The sequence below is a fragment of the Stegostoma tigrinum genome, chromosome 23, assembly GCF_030684315.1.
Source record: "Stegostoma tigrinum isolate sSteTig4 chromosome 23, sSteTig4.hap1, whole genome shotgun sequence".
In the NCBI taxonomy this organism is placed as follows: Eukaryota; Metazoa; Chordata; class Chondrichthyes; order Orectolobiformes; family Stegostomatidae; genus Stegostoma; species Stegostoma tigrinum.
This window is the reverse complement of record NC_081376.1, coordinates 49,136,958-49,155,303: the sequence shown is the minus strand read 5'-3', so window position 1 is coordinate 49,155,303 and position 18,346 is coordinate 49,136,958. Positions and strand designations below refer to the sequence as shown.

The window sequence follows — 18,346 nt, the reverse complement described above, 5'->3', positions numbered from 1 at the left end:
GCTGACTTCATTGATAGACTGAGGAAAGGTATGCATCTTCTGAGGCTAGACCAGTTTTTAGTAAACATTTTCCCACTGCGATCCCATTTCTAGATTTGAAAACTGTTGCAGCACCTTGCTGAGCAGTTGGAGCTGGAGGACAAAACTTGTTAGAGGAAGGGGAAAACAAATGCTGCCCTGAAGCTCACTGCTCCCAAAGTTCCAGCTTGCAACCCCACTTGGCATCTTTACATCCAATTTGTGAAGCCCTGGGCTATACATTGTGGAAATCATTTGTAGTTTGCCGATCATGCTACTTTAAGAGTCTCAATGCCTCCTTTTCTTTCTTTCTGTGCTCCTTCAAATAAATCAATTGATAGGAATCCTATTGCTTGCATGACTGCACAGAAGCTGAAACATCTTCTTGCCTCTTCATTGGAAACTGAGGTTCAGGATCAGGGTCTTAAATGAACATAGAACTGGCAAAATCAACTTTAAAACCCACCTCCGACCAATCCCCATCTAGGAATGACCACGGAGTTTTTTTCACTCACCCACAGGATGTGAGCCTCTCTGGCTGGGCCAGCATTTATGGCCAATCCATTGTTGCCCCTGAGAACGTGGTGGTGAGCTGCTATCCTGAACCACTGCAGTCCATTTAGTGCAGATAATATGTCATTAGGGAGAGAATTCCAGGATTTTGACCCCAAAACAGAGGGTTATATATATTTCAATTTGAGAACAATAACACAACGTAAACTTGTGCAGAACTTAGAACATGTAAAGAAAAAAATCAGCCTTTAGCAAGAAGCTGCAGTTTATTAGCTAATGCCCATGTTCCTAAGCTGTGTGAAACTCACCAGGGTCAACAAGGCAAGCGCATTCGGCACAGAATAAATAAAAGAAAGAGTCAGGATGGAAAGCTTATAAGAATGAAATGATATTGCTGCTGCCCTGCCCACATGAAAGGCTATTGTTCGCCACAGTTATTCTGAAAATATGATTTCACTGTTTCATTGGTCATTTCCAACTTTTTGAGTGTCGTTTTATCCGCCTTACACTTTACTTACTATGACCTGATCTTCCCTGCTGACAGCTATCACTGCAATGTAAGACCAGTTAATGCAACAATTGTATAGACCTTTCAAGGGCACAAGAGAGCAGCCAGACCAACACACATTTTAGTTCCCCATATCGACATAGGAAAAAAAACCACACACCTGTGTATCTAAGAAGCAGGAACTGGACTTGATTCATCACTAATAGAATTGACCACATTATTACCTTCTTAAAACATCTTGGGGTGGTGTTCGCCTAGTGGGATTATTTTTTGACTGCTAATGTTCTGGGGACCTGGGTTCGAATCCTGCCACAGCAGATGGTGGAATTTGAATTAAAAAGAATCTATAATTAAGAGACTGATGATGTCCACGAATCCATTGTTGAGTGTCAGGAAAAATCCACCATGTTCACTAATGTCCTTTAGGGAAGGAAACTGCCATCCTTACCTGGTCTGGCCTACATGTTACTTCAGGCCCACAGCAATGTGGTTGACTTTGACTGCCCTCTGGGCCATTGGGGATGAGCAATACATACTGCCCTAGCCAACAATGCCCTCATCCTATGAACGAATAAAATGATTTAAAAAAGCAGAAAACAAAGATTGTTAGATACCTTAAGAATTCCATCAGCGCTTTTAAGAATTTCCAGGAAGCATCGATTAATTAGATCCCAGCACTCATCGAGGCTTGGATCAAAAATAATTTTAGGTTCTTCTATTTTCAGTTTGAGGATCATGACTTGTGGCCAAACATATTGCATTTCATTGTATTCTTCTCCAAAATCATTTCCGTCCTGTCAATCAATCAGAGAGTCATATCAGACTTGAAATGTTAAAACCCATTCTCTCTTCACTGATACTGAGTAATCTGTTGACTTTCTCTAGTATGTTCAGTTTTTAAATTAATCAATTCTATCAAGCAGCAAATGCTAATATCAAAAGCCCTTTCAAGCGTGCATTTCAATCTGATAAATAAGAGAATTCACACAAGGGAAACCACAATAAGGGAAAAAGCATTTTGTTTAAAAGCTTTATTAAAAGGTATTTATTTGAGTGTGGAGTCGAATCAAACTACCAAAGTAGTATTTATCAAAATGGTATCCTTAACACATCGTTTATTGAGCAAATACAAAAATTACATCATTTTATCCATCAAGCTGAACAAAAACATTCCTAAGAGAGATAATGGGAACTGCAGATGCTGGAGAATCCAAGACAACAAAATGTGAAGCTGGATGAACACAGCAGGCCAAGCAGCATCTCAGGAGCACAAAAGCTGACGTTTTGGGCCTAGACCCTTCAGAGAGGGGGATGGGGTGAGGGTTCTGGAACAAATAGGGAGAGAGGGGGAGGCGGACCGAAGATGGAGAGTAAAGAAGATAGGTGGAGAGAGTATAGGTGGGGAGGTAGGGAGGGGATAGGTCAGTCCAGGGAAGACGGATAGGTCAAGGTGGTGGGATGAGGTTAGTAGGTAGATAGGGGTGCGGTTTGGGGTGGGAGAAAGGGATGGGTGAGAGGAAGAACCGGTTAGGGAGGCAGAGACAGGTTGGACTGGTTTTGGGATGCAGTGGGTGGGGGGGAAGAGCTGGGCTGATTGTGTGGTGCAGTGGGGGGAGGGGACGAACTGGGCTGGTTTAGGGATGCAGTTGGGGAAGGGGAGATTTTGAAACTGGTGAAGTCCACATTGATACCATATGGCTGCAGGGTTCCCAGGCGGAATATGAGTTGCTGTTCCTGCAACCTTCGGGTGGTATCATTGTGGCACTGCAGGAGGCCCATGATGGACATGTCATCTAAAGAATGGGAGGGGGAGTGGAAATGGTTTGCGACTGGGAGGTGCAGTTGTTTGTTGCGAACTGAGCGGAGGTGTTCTGCAAAGCGGTCTCCAAGCCTCCGCTTGGTTTCCCCAATGTAGAGGAAGCCACACCGGGTACAGTGGATGCAGTATACCACATCGGCAGATGTGCAGGTGAACCTCTGCTTAATGTGGAATGTCATCTTGGGGCCTGGGATAGGGGTGAGGGAGGAGGTGTGGGGGCAATCCAGCCTCACATTTTATTAAAAACATTCCTAACATTTGTTTAATAAACTGTGTATCTTAATGCCTGTTAGAGTCATAGAGTCACACAGCATGGAACAGACTCTTCATTCCAAACTGTCTATGCCGAACACAATCCCAAGCCAAACTAGTCCCACCTGCCTGCTCCTGGCCTAAATTCCTCCAAACCTTTTCTATTCATGTACTAATCTAAGTGTCTTTTAAATGTGTAACTGTGTTCACATCCATCACTTGCTCAGGTAGTTCATTCCACATGCCAATCACCCTCTGTGTAAAAAATTTGCCTCTCAATTCTTTTTTAAATCTCTCTCCTCTCACTGTAAAAGTATGCCCCCTTGTCTTGAAATGCCCCATCCTAGGGAAATAACACCTACCATTAACACTTATCTAAATCCCTCTTGATTTCACAACCTTCTACAAGGTCACCTCTCAACCTCCTATGCTCCAATGAAATAAGTCCCAACCTTTCTTTAGAACTCAAATCTTCCATACCCTGCAATACCCTGGTAAATTTCTTCTGAACCCTCTCCAACCTAATAATAATATCCTTCATACCTTGTGTATAGTAAAAAATGAGAGGAGATCTTCCAAAGAATTGAAAACCAGCTCCCTCAGTTGCAAAGACATGATAGAGGAAGCACACGCAAAGAATTCCTTGACCCGCTGAGTAGAATCACAATCATTCTGTGGCACCAAATGCATCCACTTGTCTTTATGGGTAAGGAAGAGGGTAGCACAGGTAGGGATCCATCTGCAAGCACAAATTAATATGTCAGGCTAAGTTTCATAGGAATATACCAAATAGGATCAGAAGTAGACCATTCAGCCCTTTGAGCCTGCTTCATCAATCAATAAGATCAAAACTGATGTTTGTGTTTCAGATTCCACTTTCCCATTTACCATTCATAGAATCACTATAGCATGGAAGCAGGCCATTCAGCCGATTAAGTCCACACTGGCCCTTTAACAGCATTCCACCCAAACCTCTACCCTATAACTCCGTATTTCCCACGGCTAACCTATCTAGCCTGCACACACCTGCACACCATGGGCAATGTAGCACAGCAAATCTGGCTAACCTGCACATCTTTGGACTTTGGGAGGAAACTGGAGCATCTGGAGGAAATCCGCACAAACATGGGGAGAATATACAAACTCGACACAGACGGTTGCCTGAGGCTGGAATCGAACATGAGTCCCTGGCACCGTGCAGCAACAGTGCTAATGAATGACCCAACATGCTGCCCATGGCTGTTATGAAAAAACAAGGGGAAGAGGAGGCGCAGGTGGAATGTGTCTGAAAAGGTTTTCACCGTGGTCTGAGGCATGTCCATTGTTGAGCCAACTTGCTATAATACTCCAGAGCGTTGGCAGGTAGTTCACAGGTTGGGAAGTTGGATTCTAAAGGACACTCTATGCTGCAGAATTAGCCATTTAATCTAAAGGGAGAGTCATGCAGCCAATCAAGAATTCAATAAGATGGGAAGGTGAGGAAAGGTGGAGGCTATACCAGGTGCAGCAGTAGTTGGAAAATTATTAAAGGTCCGGACCAGACCCAACAAAAACATTTAAAACCACTCACCTTCAATCCTTTTGTAGTGGTTGTTTTTGAAGATTAGTTGCCCTGTGTGCAGTATCTCTGCATGTTCCAGTATCATGATTGCACCAAAGTACTATGCACAACTGTCAAAAATCAAAGGAACCCTGCCTATGCCCAGTATCTCCCTGGGGTGCCTACAACAGAACCCACTCTGAAACTGTGGTAAACTGTACTTTGGCAAGAGAGAGTGCCAAGTCTTCCACTGCAACTCTGATCTTTCTGCTACACAGCTCTCTCTGAAACTGAAAAGGTACTGAGACCAAAACGGCCCAATTGCTGGAAAATAGGATCAGGATAGACAGAAAGTGGTGTCACAGGCAGACAGGTTTGTGAAGAAGCAGGTTCAGAATAGACTTACCAGGATATTGCTGGGTATGGAAGGTCTGAGTTATAAAGAATGCCTTGATAGGCTGGGACTTTAATCACTGGAGTGTAGGACACTGAGAGGCGACCTGATAAAGTTTATATAATAATGAGGTACAGATAGAGTTAATGGTAGTTGTCTTTTCCCTAGGATGGGGTAATTTCAAGACTGGGGGCACATTTTTAAGGTGAGAAGAGCAAGATTTAAAGAAGATACAGGGGCTGGCTTTTTACACAGAGGATGGTTCACGAATGGAATGAACTTCCTGAGGAAGTCGTGGATGTGGGTACAATTACAATATTTAAGAGGCATTTGCTAAGTCTATGAATAGAAAAGAATTGGCGGGATATGGGCCAGGAGCAGGCAGGTGGGCTTAGTTTAGTTTGGAATTATGCTTGACATAGACTGATTGGACTGAAGAGTCTGTTTCTGTGCTGTATTACTCCATGAGTCTACAACAGGCTGAATAAGCTGAGACTTTTTCCCTGGAGCATAACAGGCTTAGAGATTTATAAAATCATGAGCAGCATGGATTGGATGAACAGCCAAGGTCGATTTCCCAGGGTAACAGAGTCCAAAATTAGAGGCCATAGGTTTAAGGTGAGAGGGAACAGATTTAAAAGGGACTTGAGGGACAACTTTATCATACAGAGGGCGGCACATATATGGAACCATTTGCTAAAGAAAATGATAGAGGCATTTTTACAACATTTAAAAATCATTTGGACAAGTTCACGAATAGGAAAAAATTCCCAAATACAGGAAAATGGGACAGGTTCGATTTAGGAAACGTGATCAGCATGGATGAGTTGGGCCGAAAGGCCAGTTTCCGTGCTGTATGACTCTATGATTCTTGAGCAACAGCATGGACATGATGTACCAGAGCCTTTTTCCATGCTGTTAAAAACTCTATGACTCCATGAATACTCTTTATTTTGCATTATGGGCAATAGGAATATTTGAATTATCCTGGGACCATTATCACAGCCTGCCGACTCTGATGGAATAAAAGTGTCAACTACCAGCTGCTGGAAAGCTTTACATGAAATGGCCCAATCATTTACATCCCATTTGCTGGCTAGAGTGAGATTACAGCAAATAATCTATTGGATAGCTCACAGAAACTGTGGAAAACCAAAAAAGCAAGCATCCGGGGATAATGGGAACTGCAGATGCTGCAGAATCCAAGATAATAAAATGTGAGGCTGGATGAACACAGCAGGCCCAGCAGCATCCCAGGAGCACAAAAGCTGATGTTTTGGGACTAGACCCTTCATCAGAGAGGGGGATGGGGTGAGAGTTCTAGAATAAATAGGCAGCGAGGGGGAGGCAGACCGAAGATGGAGAGAAAAGAAGATAGGTGGAGAGGAGAGTATAGGTGGGGAGGTAGGGAGGGGATAGGTCAGTCCAGGGAAGACGGACAGGTCAAGGAGGTGGGATGACGTTAGTAGGTAGGAGATGGAGGTGCAGCTTGGGGTGGGAGAAAGGGATGGGTGAGAGGAAGAACAGGTTAGGGAGGCAGAGACAGGTTGGACTGGTTTTGGGATGCAGTGGATGGAGGGGAAGAGCTGGGCTGGTTGTGTGGTGCAGTGGGGGGAGGAGACGAACTGGTCTGGTTTTGGCATGCGGTGGGGGAAGGGGAGATTTTGAAACTGGTGAAGTCCACATTGATACCATTGGGCTGCAGGGTTCCCAAGCGGAATATGAGTTGCTGTTCCTGCAACCTCTGGGTGGCATCATTGTGGCACTGCAGGAGGCCCATGATGGACATGTCATCTAAAGAATGGGAGGGGGAGTGGAAATGGTTTGCGACTGGGAGGTGTAGTTGTTTATTGCGAACCAAGCGGAGGTGTTCTGCAAAGCGGTCCCCAAGCCTCTGCTTGGTTTCCCCAATGTAGAGGATGCCACACCGGGTACAGTGGATGCAGTATACCACATTGGCAGATGTGTAGGTGAACCTCTGCTTAATATGGAAAGTCATCTTGGGGCCTGGGATAGGGGGTGAGGGAGGAGGTGTGGGGGCAAGTGTAGCATTTCCTGTGGTTGCAGGGGAAGGTGCCGGGTGCGGTGGGGTTGGAGGGCAGTGTGGAGCGAACAAGGGAGTCACGGAGAGAGTGGTCTCTCCGGAAAGCAGACAAGGGTGGGGATGGAAAAATGTCTTGGGTGGTGGGGTCGGATTGTAGATGGCGGAAGTGTCGGAGGATGATGCGTTGTATCCGGAGGTTGGTGGGGTGGTGTGTGAGAACGAGGGGGATCCTCTTTGGGCGGTTGTGGCGGGGGCGGGGTGTGAGGGATGTGTTGCGGGAAATGCGGGAGACGCGGTCAAGGGCGTTGTTGCGGGAAATGCGGGAGACGTGGTCAAGGACGTGTTGCGTGAAATGCGGGAGACGCGATCAAGGGCATTTATTTTGAAAATGGGATAACAGTATATTTTTGAGCAGAATGGGAGGAACGTGTGACTCACTTCACCATGCCTGCATGAAAATAATGTGAGATGCATAATGTTTAAGAAAATTTTCAGTTCATTGGCATTCTTCACCTCAAAAATCCCCAAATCTTATCAATAATGTATGTATTGAATTGTAATGATTAAGCAGCTGTACATGTTTTCAGCTAAATTAGACCATACTGACGTGTTTTCGAGAATGCTCCGAGTCTCTGCACACTGCTTCTTCACAAGATCTTCAAACTCCTGAGGGAGCATAGGAAGATTTTCTTTTTTAATTTCCTTCAGTTGAACAAATCGGATATTATTGAACCTGAATGGAGCAGACAGTTGAATTATTAAACCCAGGACACCAGCAGATTGAATTACATCCTCTTGTTACCACTTAGCTTTAACTGTTTAGCAGTCATGTTGAGTGGCAAAAGACCATAAAATAACATTCCTTGCACATTTAATGCCTTGATATCAATTCCAGGGTCATTCACTCATTCCCTGCAGTGATTATTAGAGCAGCCTTGTCTTCATTTCAGCACCAATCAAACAGACATTTCTGACAAGTTCAACTTGACTCCTGAGGTTTCCCAGTGGGAAATTGCCAGAAAGAGTTAGAATGTCATGGAAGGGTTGGGGTATGTTATACTTTACCACTTGTCATTTCAGTTCTCCACATTGCTGTCACTGACATTTTTGTCTTTCCGTTTTAATGAGGTTCAAACCAAGTGGTTTTTTTTCCCGTTGAGAAGATGATTTCACTGCAACATTTCAGTCAGTTATAACGACAATAATGCAAAAGCAAAATATTACAAATGCTGGAATTATCACTGTCCTTCAAAGCCACTGGGTTAGAATCCTGAAACAGCCTCCCTGACAGTATTGTGGGTGTCCCTGAACCATATTGACTGCAGCATCTCAAGAATGCAGCTCACCACAACCTTCTCCAGGGCAACTGGAAGTAAGCAATAAATGTTCACCTTGTCAGTGAGTCACAACCCATGAACAATTAAAATAAAAACTGCTGAGTTTTGCATAACTTAGTAATCTGAGTAAAAAGTAAGCATAAAGAGGTGTACAGTCAAATTCGGAGTCAGCCTGGAGTTAATGGTCTTACTTTGTGTACCAGAAGTCCTGAAGTAAAGTCATCATTGGATTGACAATGAAGAGGTGAGACTCATTCCAAGCCTTAGCTTTACGGTACGCACTGTGCCAAGGAACTGGAGCACGAATTACTCGATGAGGAAAAGGCCGAGGAACAGAAGAGACAAAAAGTCGCATCCGTTCAGAAGGATCTCTTAAGATGTAGTTAACTGAAAAAATTGTAATAAGCACAAAATTAACTTCACAAACATGTACCACAGTGATAGAAAATACATTTACCCTGAAGTAAAATCTGGTGGCAAATTTCATGTGGTGTCAAAGTACTTTAGTTGATTGAAAATTAATTCCACTAGACAAAAAAGATAACTGAAGTCATAACCAACACTCTGATTCTCCAACACAATGTTGAACCTGTAGTTAGATTAAATCTATGTTTTATCTAAAATAATTATGACATTATTGTGAAATAATTTATTTTTAATCAAACTTTGCTTGTATCAGTTTTCAGATGTTCAGAATCTTACCATCCTGACTTGGAATATATCCTCTGTTGCTTCAATGTCACTGTGTCAAAAATCTGGGATTCCCTCTCTAACAGTATTGTGGGTCTACCTACAGCGCATGGATTACAGCGGTTCAAGAAAGCAGCTCAGCTTCAACTTCTCAAGGGCAACTAGGGATGGGCAATAAATGCTGCCCTGGCCACATGGAGCAGCATGTTGGCTCAGTGGCTAGCACACTGCTGGCCCACTGCACCAGGAACCTGGGTTTGATTCCAGCTTCAGGCAACTGTCTGTGTGGAGTTTGCACATTTTCCTGTGCTTGCATGGGTTTCCTCTGGGTGTTCTCTTTATCTTGATCAGTTGAGGAAGTGGGCTGAGAAATGACACATGGAGTTTAATATAGATGTGTGAGGTGTTGCATTTTGGAAAGTCAAATCAATGCAGGAGTATCATTGTGCATGGTAGGGTCTTAAGGAGCGCAGCAAAACACAGAGGGACTTCAGAGTTCAGGTGCATGGTTCTCTGTGTGGAACCACAGGCAGACAGGGCAGTGAAGAAGAGTTTTTGGCACACTGGCCTTCATCAGTTAGGGCATTTGGTATAGAAGATGGTAAGTTATATTGCAGTTGTACAGAACGTTGGTGAGGCCACTCTTGGAGTATTGTGTTCAGTTTTGGTCATCTTGCTACGGGAGGGATGTTATTAAACTGGAAAGAGTGCAGAAGAAATTTACAAGGATGATACCAGGATTCAAGGGACTGAGTCATTGGCAGAGGTTGGTCAAGTTAGGACTTTGTTCTTTAGAGCATAGGGAGACTGAGGGGTGATCTTAAAGAAGTGTATAAGATCATGAGAGGCATGGATAGGGTGAATGTACTCAGATTTTTTTTTCCCAGGGTTGGGTATCAAGGACTGGGAGCATCAGTTTAAGGTAAAAGGGGAAAGAATACATGAGATTCTGAGGGACAACTGTTTTATACAGAGGGTGGTATACATATAGAATGAGCTACCAGAGGAAGTGGTTGGGTAGGTACATTAATAACATTTAAAAGACATTTGGACAAATACATGGATAGGAAAAGTTTAGGTGAATACGGGCCAAGCACAGGGAAATGGGGTTAGCGTGGATGGACATTTTGGTCAGCATGTACCAGTTTGGGTCAAAAAGCCTCTCTGTGCTGTCGGACTCTATGACTATGAGATGCCCACATCCCATGAGTAAATCAAAAGTAAACTGCAGGCTAATTCCTAAATAACAAAGTGTGGAGCTGGATGAACACAGCAGGCCAAGCAGCATCTCAGGAGCACAAAAGCCGACATTTCGGGACTAGACCCTTCATCAGAGAGGGGGATGGGGAGAGGGTTCTGAAATAAATAGGGAGAGAGGGGGAGGCGGACTGAAGTACAAGAGAGTTGCAGTGGGAGAGAGATTCCCTGAGGTTGGTCCAGAGGGAGGAGGGTAACTTCTTCAGGTTAGGCATCCCTGGAAGAGGCTTCACAGTGAGGTTAAAATTGTGATAAGAGATAATGGGAACTGCAGATGCTGGGGAATCCAAGATAACAAAGTGTGTAGCTGGATGCCTAACCTGAAGAAGTTACCCTCCTCCCTCCGGACCAATCACAGGGAATCTCTCACCCACTGCAACTCTCTTGTAATCTCTTCGGCTCTGAAACTGCTCAAACATGTCCTGAAGCAAACCAGGTACCACAGCCACATCACCTTCCTCAGCACCTGCCTACGGAAACGGATCATCCACCTTTGTACCCCTCCACCCACACATCAACGAATACCAGTCAACTTGGACATAGAGCAGTTCTTCCACTGCCTTCGCCTCCATGCTTACTTCTTTCCTCTCCACTTTTCTTCTCCTCGATCCATCTTCAGTCCGCCTCCCACTCTCTCCCTATTTATTTCAGAACCCTCTCCCCATCCCCCACTCTGATGAAGGGTCTAGGCCCGAAACGTCAACTTTTGTGCTCCTGAGATGCTGCTTGGCCTGCTGTGTTCATCCAGCTACAGACTTTGTTATCTTGGATTCTCCAGCATCTGTAGTTCCCATTATCTCTGCAGGCTAATTCCCAATGGGCACGTTTTGATCTCATGCAAATAACGCTCTTGATTCAATTCAGGAATGTTTAAGGTGCATGAAAATTATATAAGGCCATTATAAAGCTCTGTTTGCGACAGAAATGCAGAGGGTTATACAGATTCACAACAGCAGGATTGTATTTGAGAACTGTGCAAACAAAAATGCACAGGATGCCATCTACATCCTTTTCAACAGATTTAAAAATAGTAGATCTGATTTGAACTGGCAGAAAGTAGGTCCAGTGGTTCCTGCAGTTAAATCAACACAAGTCAGTTAACCTCATTGCGTCTATTTCCTTTCCAAACATAGGCAGGGAGGAGGCAGGGTCATATTTTAAACAGTGGTAGACTCTTCATTGCTCAAGTAATACCAAACTGTAAATTACTTCATTAGGAACATTAAGTCTGAGATAGGCAGATTTTTGATCATTACATGGATGAAGGGTTATTGGAAAAAGGTGGGAAAGTGGAGTTGAGGACTATTAGATTAGCCATGATCTCATTGAGTGGTGCAACAGACTGAATGGGCTGAATGGCCTACTTCTACTCCTATTTCTTATGGACCAACCTGTGAAGAGCCAGATCATGAACAAGAAGTGCCCAGAAAGTAAGTTGAACATGTATTTGTTGGGTTTCCTTCTGGTCAGGTTGTGTAGGTGTGCATCTTCAGGCCTCACAAGCAGCCTCAGGCCTGCCCACTGCAAACTCCTGCCCATCTCCCATTCCAAACATAGCCACCATTTCTCCTCTTTCCCCCAGTCACAGCTAATATTCCCTTCTCATCCCCACACCCCTGCCACAGTGCAATGCAGCCACAACCCCTCCCCAGATCACTGAATAAGAGCCTCCACTAATTGCTCGCACACAGTTCTGGCTTTGGATTTGTGTTTGACCTCCCTCTCACAACCAAGCCCTCAATCCAGTCTGTAGCTGCTTCCTGGAGTTAGGCCCCGCTATTAAAATTGGCACAAGGTCGCCCCTGCCCCCTCCCTTGTGACCTCAACATTGTCAGGACTTCCATCCACTGGGCAATCTTCATTAACAAAATTAATTTTAACATTTAAAAGGTAGGATATTGGCACTAAGTTAAAATGCTCAACAAGCTGATATAGACACAGTGAGCTAAATAGCCTCTTCCAACACTGTAACAATTGTGTGATTCTGTGTTTCTGGACCTTTGAGGAAACCATTAAATTGAATTTCTGTAAAGACAGATAATGGAATAGGAGGAAACCTTCAACAGAATGATACTGTACAGACAGACTCTTCAAACATCAAGTCTGCAATGACTAAAACTATTCTAACTCCACTTGATAATAAAATGTGAGGCTGGATGAACACAGCAGGCCAAGCAGCATCTCAGGAGCACAAAAGCTGACGTTTCGGGCCTAGACCCTTCATCAGAGAGGGGGATGGGGTGGGGGTTCTGGAATAAATAGGGAGAGAGGGGGACGCGGACCGAAGATGGAGAGAGAAGAAGATAGGTGGAGAGGAGAGTATAGGTGGGGAGGTAGGGAGGGGATAGGTCAGTCCAGGGAAGACGGACAGGTCAAGGAGGTGGGATGAGGTTAGTAGGTAGGAGATGGGGGTGCGGCTTGGGGTGGGAGGAAGGGATGGGTGAGAGGAAGAACAGGTTAGGGAGGCAGAGACAGGTTGGACTGGTTTTGGGATGCAGTGGGTGGAGGGGAAGAGCTGGGCTGGTTGTGTGGTGCAGTGGGGGGAGGGGACGAACTGGGCTGGTTTTGGGATGCGGTGGGGGAAGGGGAGATTTTGAAGCTGGTGAAGTCCACATTGCTACCATTGGGCTGCAGGGTTCCCAAGCGGAATATGAGTTGCTGTTCCTGCAACCTTCGGGTGGCATCATTGTGGCACTGCAGGAGGCCCATGATGGACATGTCATCTAAAGAGTGGGAGGGGGAGTGGAAATGGTTTGCGACTGGGAGGTGTAGTTGTTTGTTGCGAACCAAGCGGAGGTGTTCTGCAAAGCGGTCCCCAAGCCTCCGCTTGGTTTCCCCAATGTAGAGGAAGCCACACCGGGTACAGTGGATGCAGTATACCACATTGGCAGATGTGCAGGTGAACCTCTGCTTAATATGGAAAGTCATCTTGGGGCCTGGGATAGGGGGTGAGAGAGGAGGTGTGGGGGCAAGTGTAGCATTTCCTGTGGTTGCAGGGGACGGTGCCGGGTGCGGTGGGGTTGGAGGGCAGTGTGGAGCGAACAAGGGAGTCACGGAGAGAGTGGTCTCTCTGGAAAGCAGACAGGGGTGGGGATGGAAAAATGTCTTGGGTGGTGGGGTCGAATTGTAGATGGCGGAAGTGTCGGAGGATGATGCGTTGTATCCGGAGGTTGGTGGGGTGGTGTGTGAGAACGAGGGGGATCCTCTTTGGGCGGTTGTGGCGGGGGCAGGGTGTGAGGGATGTGTTGCGGGAAATGCGGGAGACGCAGTCAAGGGCGTTCTCGATCACTGTGGGGGGAAAGTTGCGGTTCTTGAAGAACTTGGACATCTGGGATGTGCGGGAGTGGAATGTCTTATCGTGGGAGCAGATGCGGCGGAGGTGGAGGAATTGGGAATAGGGGATGGAATTTTTGCAGGAGGGTGGGTGGGAGGAGGTGTATTCTAGGTAGCTGTGGGAGTCGGTGGGCTTGAAATGGACATCAGTTACAAGATGGAGACTGAGAGATCCAGGAAGGTGAGGGATGTGCTGGAGATGGCCCAGGTGAACTGAAGGTTGGGGTGGAAGGTGTTGGTGACGTGGATGAACTGTTCGAGCTCCTCTGGGGAGCAAGGGGCGGCGCCGATACAGTCATCAATGTACCGGAGGAAGAGGTGAGGTTTGGGGCCTGTGTAGGTGCGGAAGAGGGACTGTTCCACATAACCTACAAAGAGGCAGGCATAGCTGGGGCCCATGCGGGTGCCCATGGCCACCCCTTAGTCTGTAGGAAGTGGGAGGAGTCGAAAGAGAAGTTGTTGAGGGTGAGGACGAGTTCGGCTAGGCGGATGAGTGTGTCGGTGGAGGGGAACTGGTCGGGCCTGCGGGACAGGAAGAAGCGGAGGGCCTTGAGGCCATCTGCATGCGGAATGCAGGTGTATAGGGACTGGACGTCCATGGTGAAAATGAGGTGTTGGGGGCCAGGGAATTGGAAGTCCTGGAGGAGGTGGAGGGCGTGGGTGGTGTCACGGACGTAGGTAGCGAGTTCCTGGACCAAAGGGGAGAAAATGGAGTCTAGATAGGTGGAGATGAGTTTGGTGGGGCAGGAGCAGGCTGAGACGATGGGTCGACCAGGGCAGCCAGGTTTGTGGATTTTGGGAAGGAGATAGAAACGGGCCGTGCGGGGTTGGGGAACAATGAGGTTGGAGGCTGTGGGTGGGAGGTCCCCTGAGGTGATGAGGTCATGAATGGTGTTGGAGATGATGGTTTGGTGCTCGGGTGTGGGGTCATGATCGAGGTCCCATTATCTCTAAATCCACTTGTCTTACTTTCCAGCACTTGGCTCACAACCCCTGGTTATTATGACATTTCTAGTGCTCATCCAAAAACTTTTTAAAGGTTTCTCACCTGAACTATCCTCACTGCCAGTCCATTCCAGATGCCCACCAGTTTCTAGATGAAAAAAAAAGTTTCATCAAATACCCCCATTCATTGTTAGTTACTTAGGGTCACCTTACCAATGGCTTTTCTAAGGCTGGTGTCGTAGTCATTATGAACCTCCTCAAGCAATTCAAGGTGTAGCTCCTGCAAATTAGGAACACCTTTAAGCTCCTTTGGTAGAAGTTGTTCTATTCGGTCTATCTGTTCCGACTTTTGTGGTTCAATCATATCAGGCAGGATGCCATGGTCAATGTAGTAGATATATCTCTGAAATATGAAAGAAAACAAATTCATCTGCAATTAAACACTCAACAGACATCTACCCACCACATTTTAATGAGAAATAAAACAAATGAAGTGCAAGTCAAAAATATTTTGTGAATCTTATCTTATTACTAGAGAGGCATCACCGAAATTTCTTATGTGGCCCATATTTCCTCCTAGTAATTTTTGAGACCTAGGGAAATGTCAACTCATGTGTATTCCTTGGAGTTGGAGTTTGGTGACCTTGTGTAACTGGGGTTCTAGTGGTCCCAATGATACGTAAGGGTTCTCCGATGCATTGGTGCCTTGGTGTCTCGCAGGCTTAAAGGCAAGATTCCCTATCGGAGTTTCCTAAACATTTTCTCTCCAACAATAGATCCAGTGGTACCTGTTTCTACTTCCATGTCTAGGGAGTGGGCATTTTTATGGAGTTCGATCATAATTGGGTCCACCCTGGCAGCAGTGATGCAATTTAGCTGTATCAGTTCCTCATCCTCAGCTGAATTATTAGAAAAGCCCTGTCTTGAGGTAACTTTGCCCTTCAGCCTGAGTGGTACATACTTTGTCTAGTTTCAGTAGCCTTGTCTGGGGTGAACTCAATGACTATAAGTGTAGCATAGACATTCTTGCTCCTCACTGTATTGTGAGGAAATTTCCCCCTCAGTTCTGGAACCTTGCAGCCTCCGACTCCAATCATCCTTCCTTGTAAACAAATGGAGTCACGACATTATCTACTGGGTCTGTGGCTGAGGGCAATACTGTTAATGGACCGCTGAAGCTTCTGAGCCCCTTGTTCTGTGTTTTTGCAGGAAAGGGCCAGTTCTATGGTTCTTGAGGCCCAGATCTGTTTCATTCAGTAGCTTCCTTTGGGTCACAATATTATTAGCTCCACAAACTAACTATTCCCTTAACATTTCCTGAAATGCTGACCCATTGTTGCAGTCAGTTTTTGCAGCCTCATCATGAATTCAGTGGCTGGTTTCCCAGGAAGTCTGTTTGCTGTGTTAAATCTGTAAAGCTGTGATATAACAGATGGCTTAGAGTGGAGGTGGTCTGTTACTGCATCTAAAAGTTCATCAAAAGATTTTGACTCAGGGCTGCCAAGTAGGTTAAACTCTTTAGGATGCTGAATGTTGAAACCCCAAAGCAGACTTCCCTTTCATCCCATTCTCATGGCCAATGTAATAACTCAGGAGGACCAACTGGAAAAAAAAACATCATTTGTTGTTGAAAACGTCATGGTGTACATTAGCTAGTCCCAGCCTAGGACAGACAGATCTCCAGTCTCATCCCTGGGTCTGCTTCCCTCCCCCCTCCCCGATAGCCAAAAGTGTTATATTTCACAACTAAACGTTGGGACAGAGTTAAGGAGAAATGCCTTCACCCGGAGAATGGTGAGTCTACACAATTCACAACCACAGAAAGCTGTTGGCACCAAGACATTATGTGTTTTCAAGAAGGAGGTATAGCTCTTGTGGCTAAAGGAATCAAGGGTTATGGGGGAAGGTGGGATTAGGGTATTGAGCTTAATGATCAGCCATGATCACATTGAATGGCAGAGCAGGCTTGAGGGGCTGAATGGTTATTCTTACTCTAGGTCATTAAGTATATTCACGGCTGAGATGGACAGATTTTTAATTAATAAGGAGCTCAACTATTACAGGGCAAAGTCAAGAATGTGAAGTTGAAGATTTTCAGATCAGCCAGAATTTAGTTGAATGGCAAAGCAGACTTGATGGGCTGAATAGCCTAGTTCTGCTCCAAAGTCTAATGGTTTTATAGTCAAAAACTTGATTAGCTTCCCCATAAATGGACATTATGAATACAGTGGGGACAGTTAACCGTTGCAATGGTTAGTGCATTGCAATGTCAGCCGTGTAACTCTGGAAACTTCAATGCATTGTTACAGCAAATTCAATGATTTTACATCAGCAGTAAATATTAATGAAGACAGCATCTTTAGCAGCCATAGCTTTACAAATTAGCCACTAATCTGACACGTTTTACCACTCTACCTTCACTAACCTACCAATTTATTGCCTCATCTCAGCCTCAGCAACGAGCACTGCAAAAGGCTCACATTCACATCTCATAGCTTATATACAGTCAGCTATTCAACTGCAGCAGATTCAGCTAAATATATTACAGCACACTGAATAACATCATTTCCTCTTCCTTGAGCACAAAAATTAGCAGCAAAAGTTGGCCATTCCCCTTGAGCCTGCTTCACCATTCAGTGAGATCATGACTGATCTGACAACTCCTTATTCCTGCCTACTGTGATAACCTAGTATCTCCTTGCTTATTTAGAATCGATTTACTATAAATGTCCACCTGAAATGCATTCAAGGACGCTGCTTCTCCTGCCTGCAGAGAGAAAACTTTTTCCCTTATCTGTGTTGATTGAGCAATCCTGATTTTTAAACCGTGATCCTTAGTTCTAGAATCTCCCACAAGAGGAAACATCCTGTCCACATCCACACTGTCAGGACCCCTCAGAATCTATGTATATCTAACAAGTCGCCTCTTACTCTTCTAAACTCTGTGGATACAAACTTATTTGATCCAGATTTTTCTCATAAGTCAACCTGCCCATTCCAGACAATATCTAGCACACCTTCTTTGAACTGCTTCCAGCACATCTTCATCCTTCTTCAAAAAAGAATACTGAACCTGCACACGGTACTCCAGGACATGAGCAATAATCAGAGGGAGCAGCAGCCAAACAGAAAGAGAGATATTGCTCCTACCCCCATTAAGGAGATGATGCTGGTAGTCATTGATAGAGCCCTGACTTGAGCTGTAGCAAGCATGGAGCTGAAACCAATGCCCCAAATCCTACTTCTCCACATCCCACAATCTCTCACAATGTACGAGTTCCACACAATTTGTTTTCCCCATCTACCCCACCCTATATCTACTCTCAGATACAAAACATCTGCCAGCTGGTTGAAAACACCAAACCAGAGGCTGCAGACCAATGGGCACAAGAAATGGACAAAGAGAGAACACTAAGATTTGGTTGCTGTCTTGTAACCATTAACTCAGATATTAGCACCATGTGAACATTATTAGCCTTATCATCTACGGTGCAAAAAAAAGCCCAGTTGGTTTTATTGAAGCATGTATCTCCAGATTTGAAATGACTAGAACAAACTGATCAAACCCTGAGCAACTTTTTCAATTTTCCCACCTACATTATTCAATGAATGATATGGTAGCGCTGTCCAATTTCAAGTTATTTCTGGCTCAGCAAGAGAATATAAATCCCTCTTAAAAAGTGAATATATTAAGAG

The 18,346-nt window shown here is 45.1% G+C and overlaps 1 protein-coding gene across 1 annotated transcript in view; it reads right to left on the bottom strand.

Moving 5' to 3' along the window:
* dnah3 (dynein axonemal heavy chain 3) overlaps positions 1–18,346 on the bottom strand; it is a 185,525-nt gene that overhangs the window by 142,083 nt on the left and 25,096 nt on the right. Inside the window, exons 5-9 of the mRNA XM_059654174.1 lie at positions 14,864–15,053; positions 8,617–8,812; positions 7,696–7,821; positions 3,654–3,849; positions 1,654–1,833 (exon numbers count right to left, since the gene is read on the bottom strand). Coding sequence (XP_059510157.1) covers positions 1,654–1,833; positions 3,654–3,849; positions 7,696–7,821; positions 8,617–8,812; positions 14,864–15,053 — 888 coding nt within the window. The remainder of the gene's footprint in view (positions 1–1,653; positions 1,834–3,653; positions 3,850–7,695; positions 7,822–8,616; positions 8,813–14,863; positions 15,054–18,346) is intronic.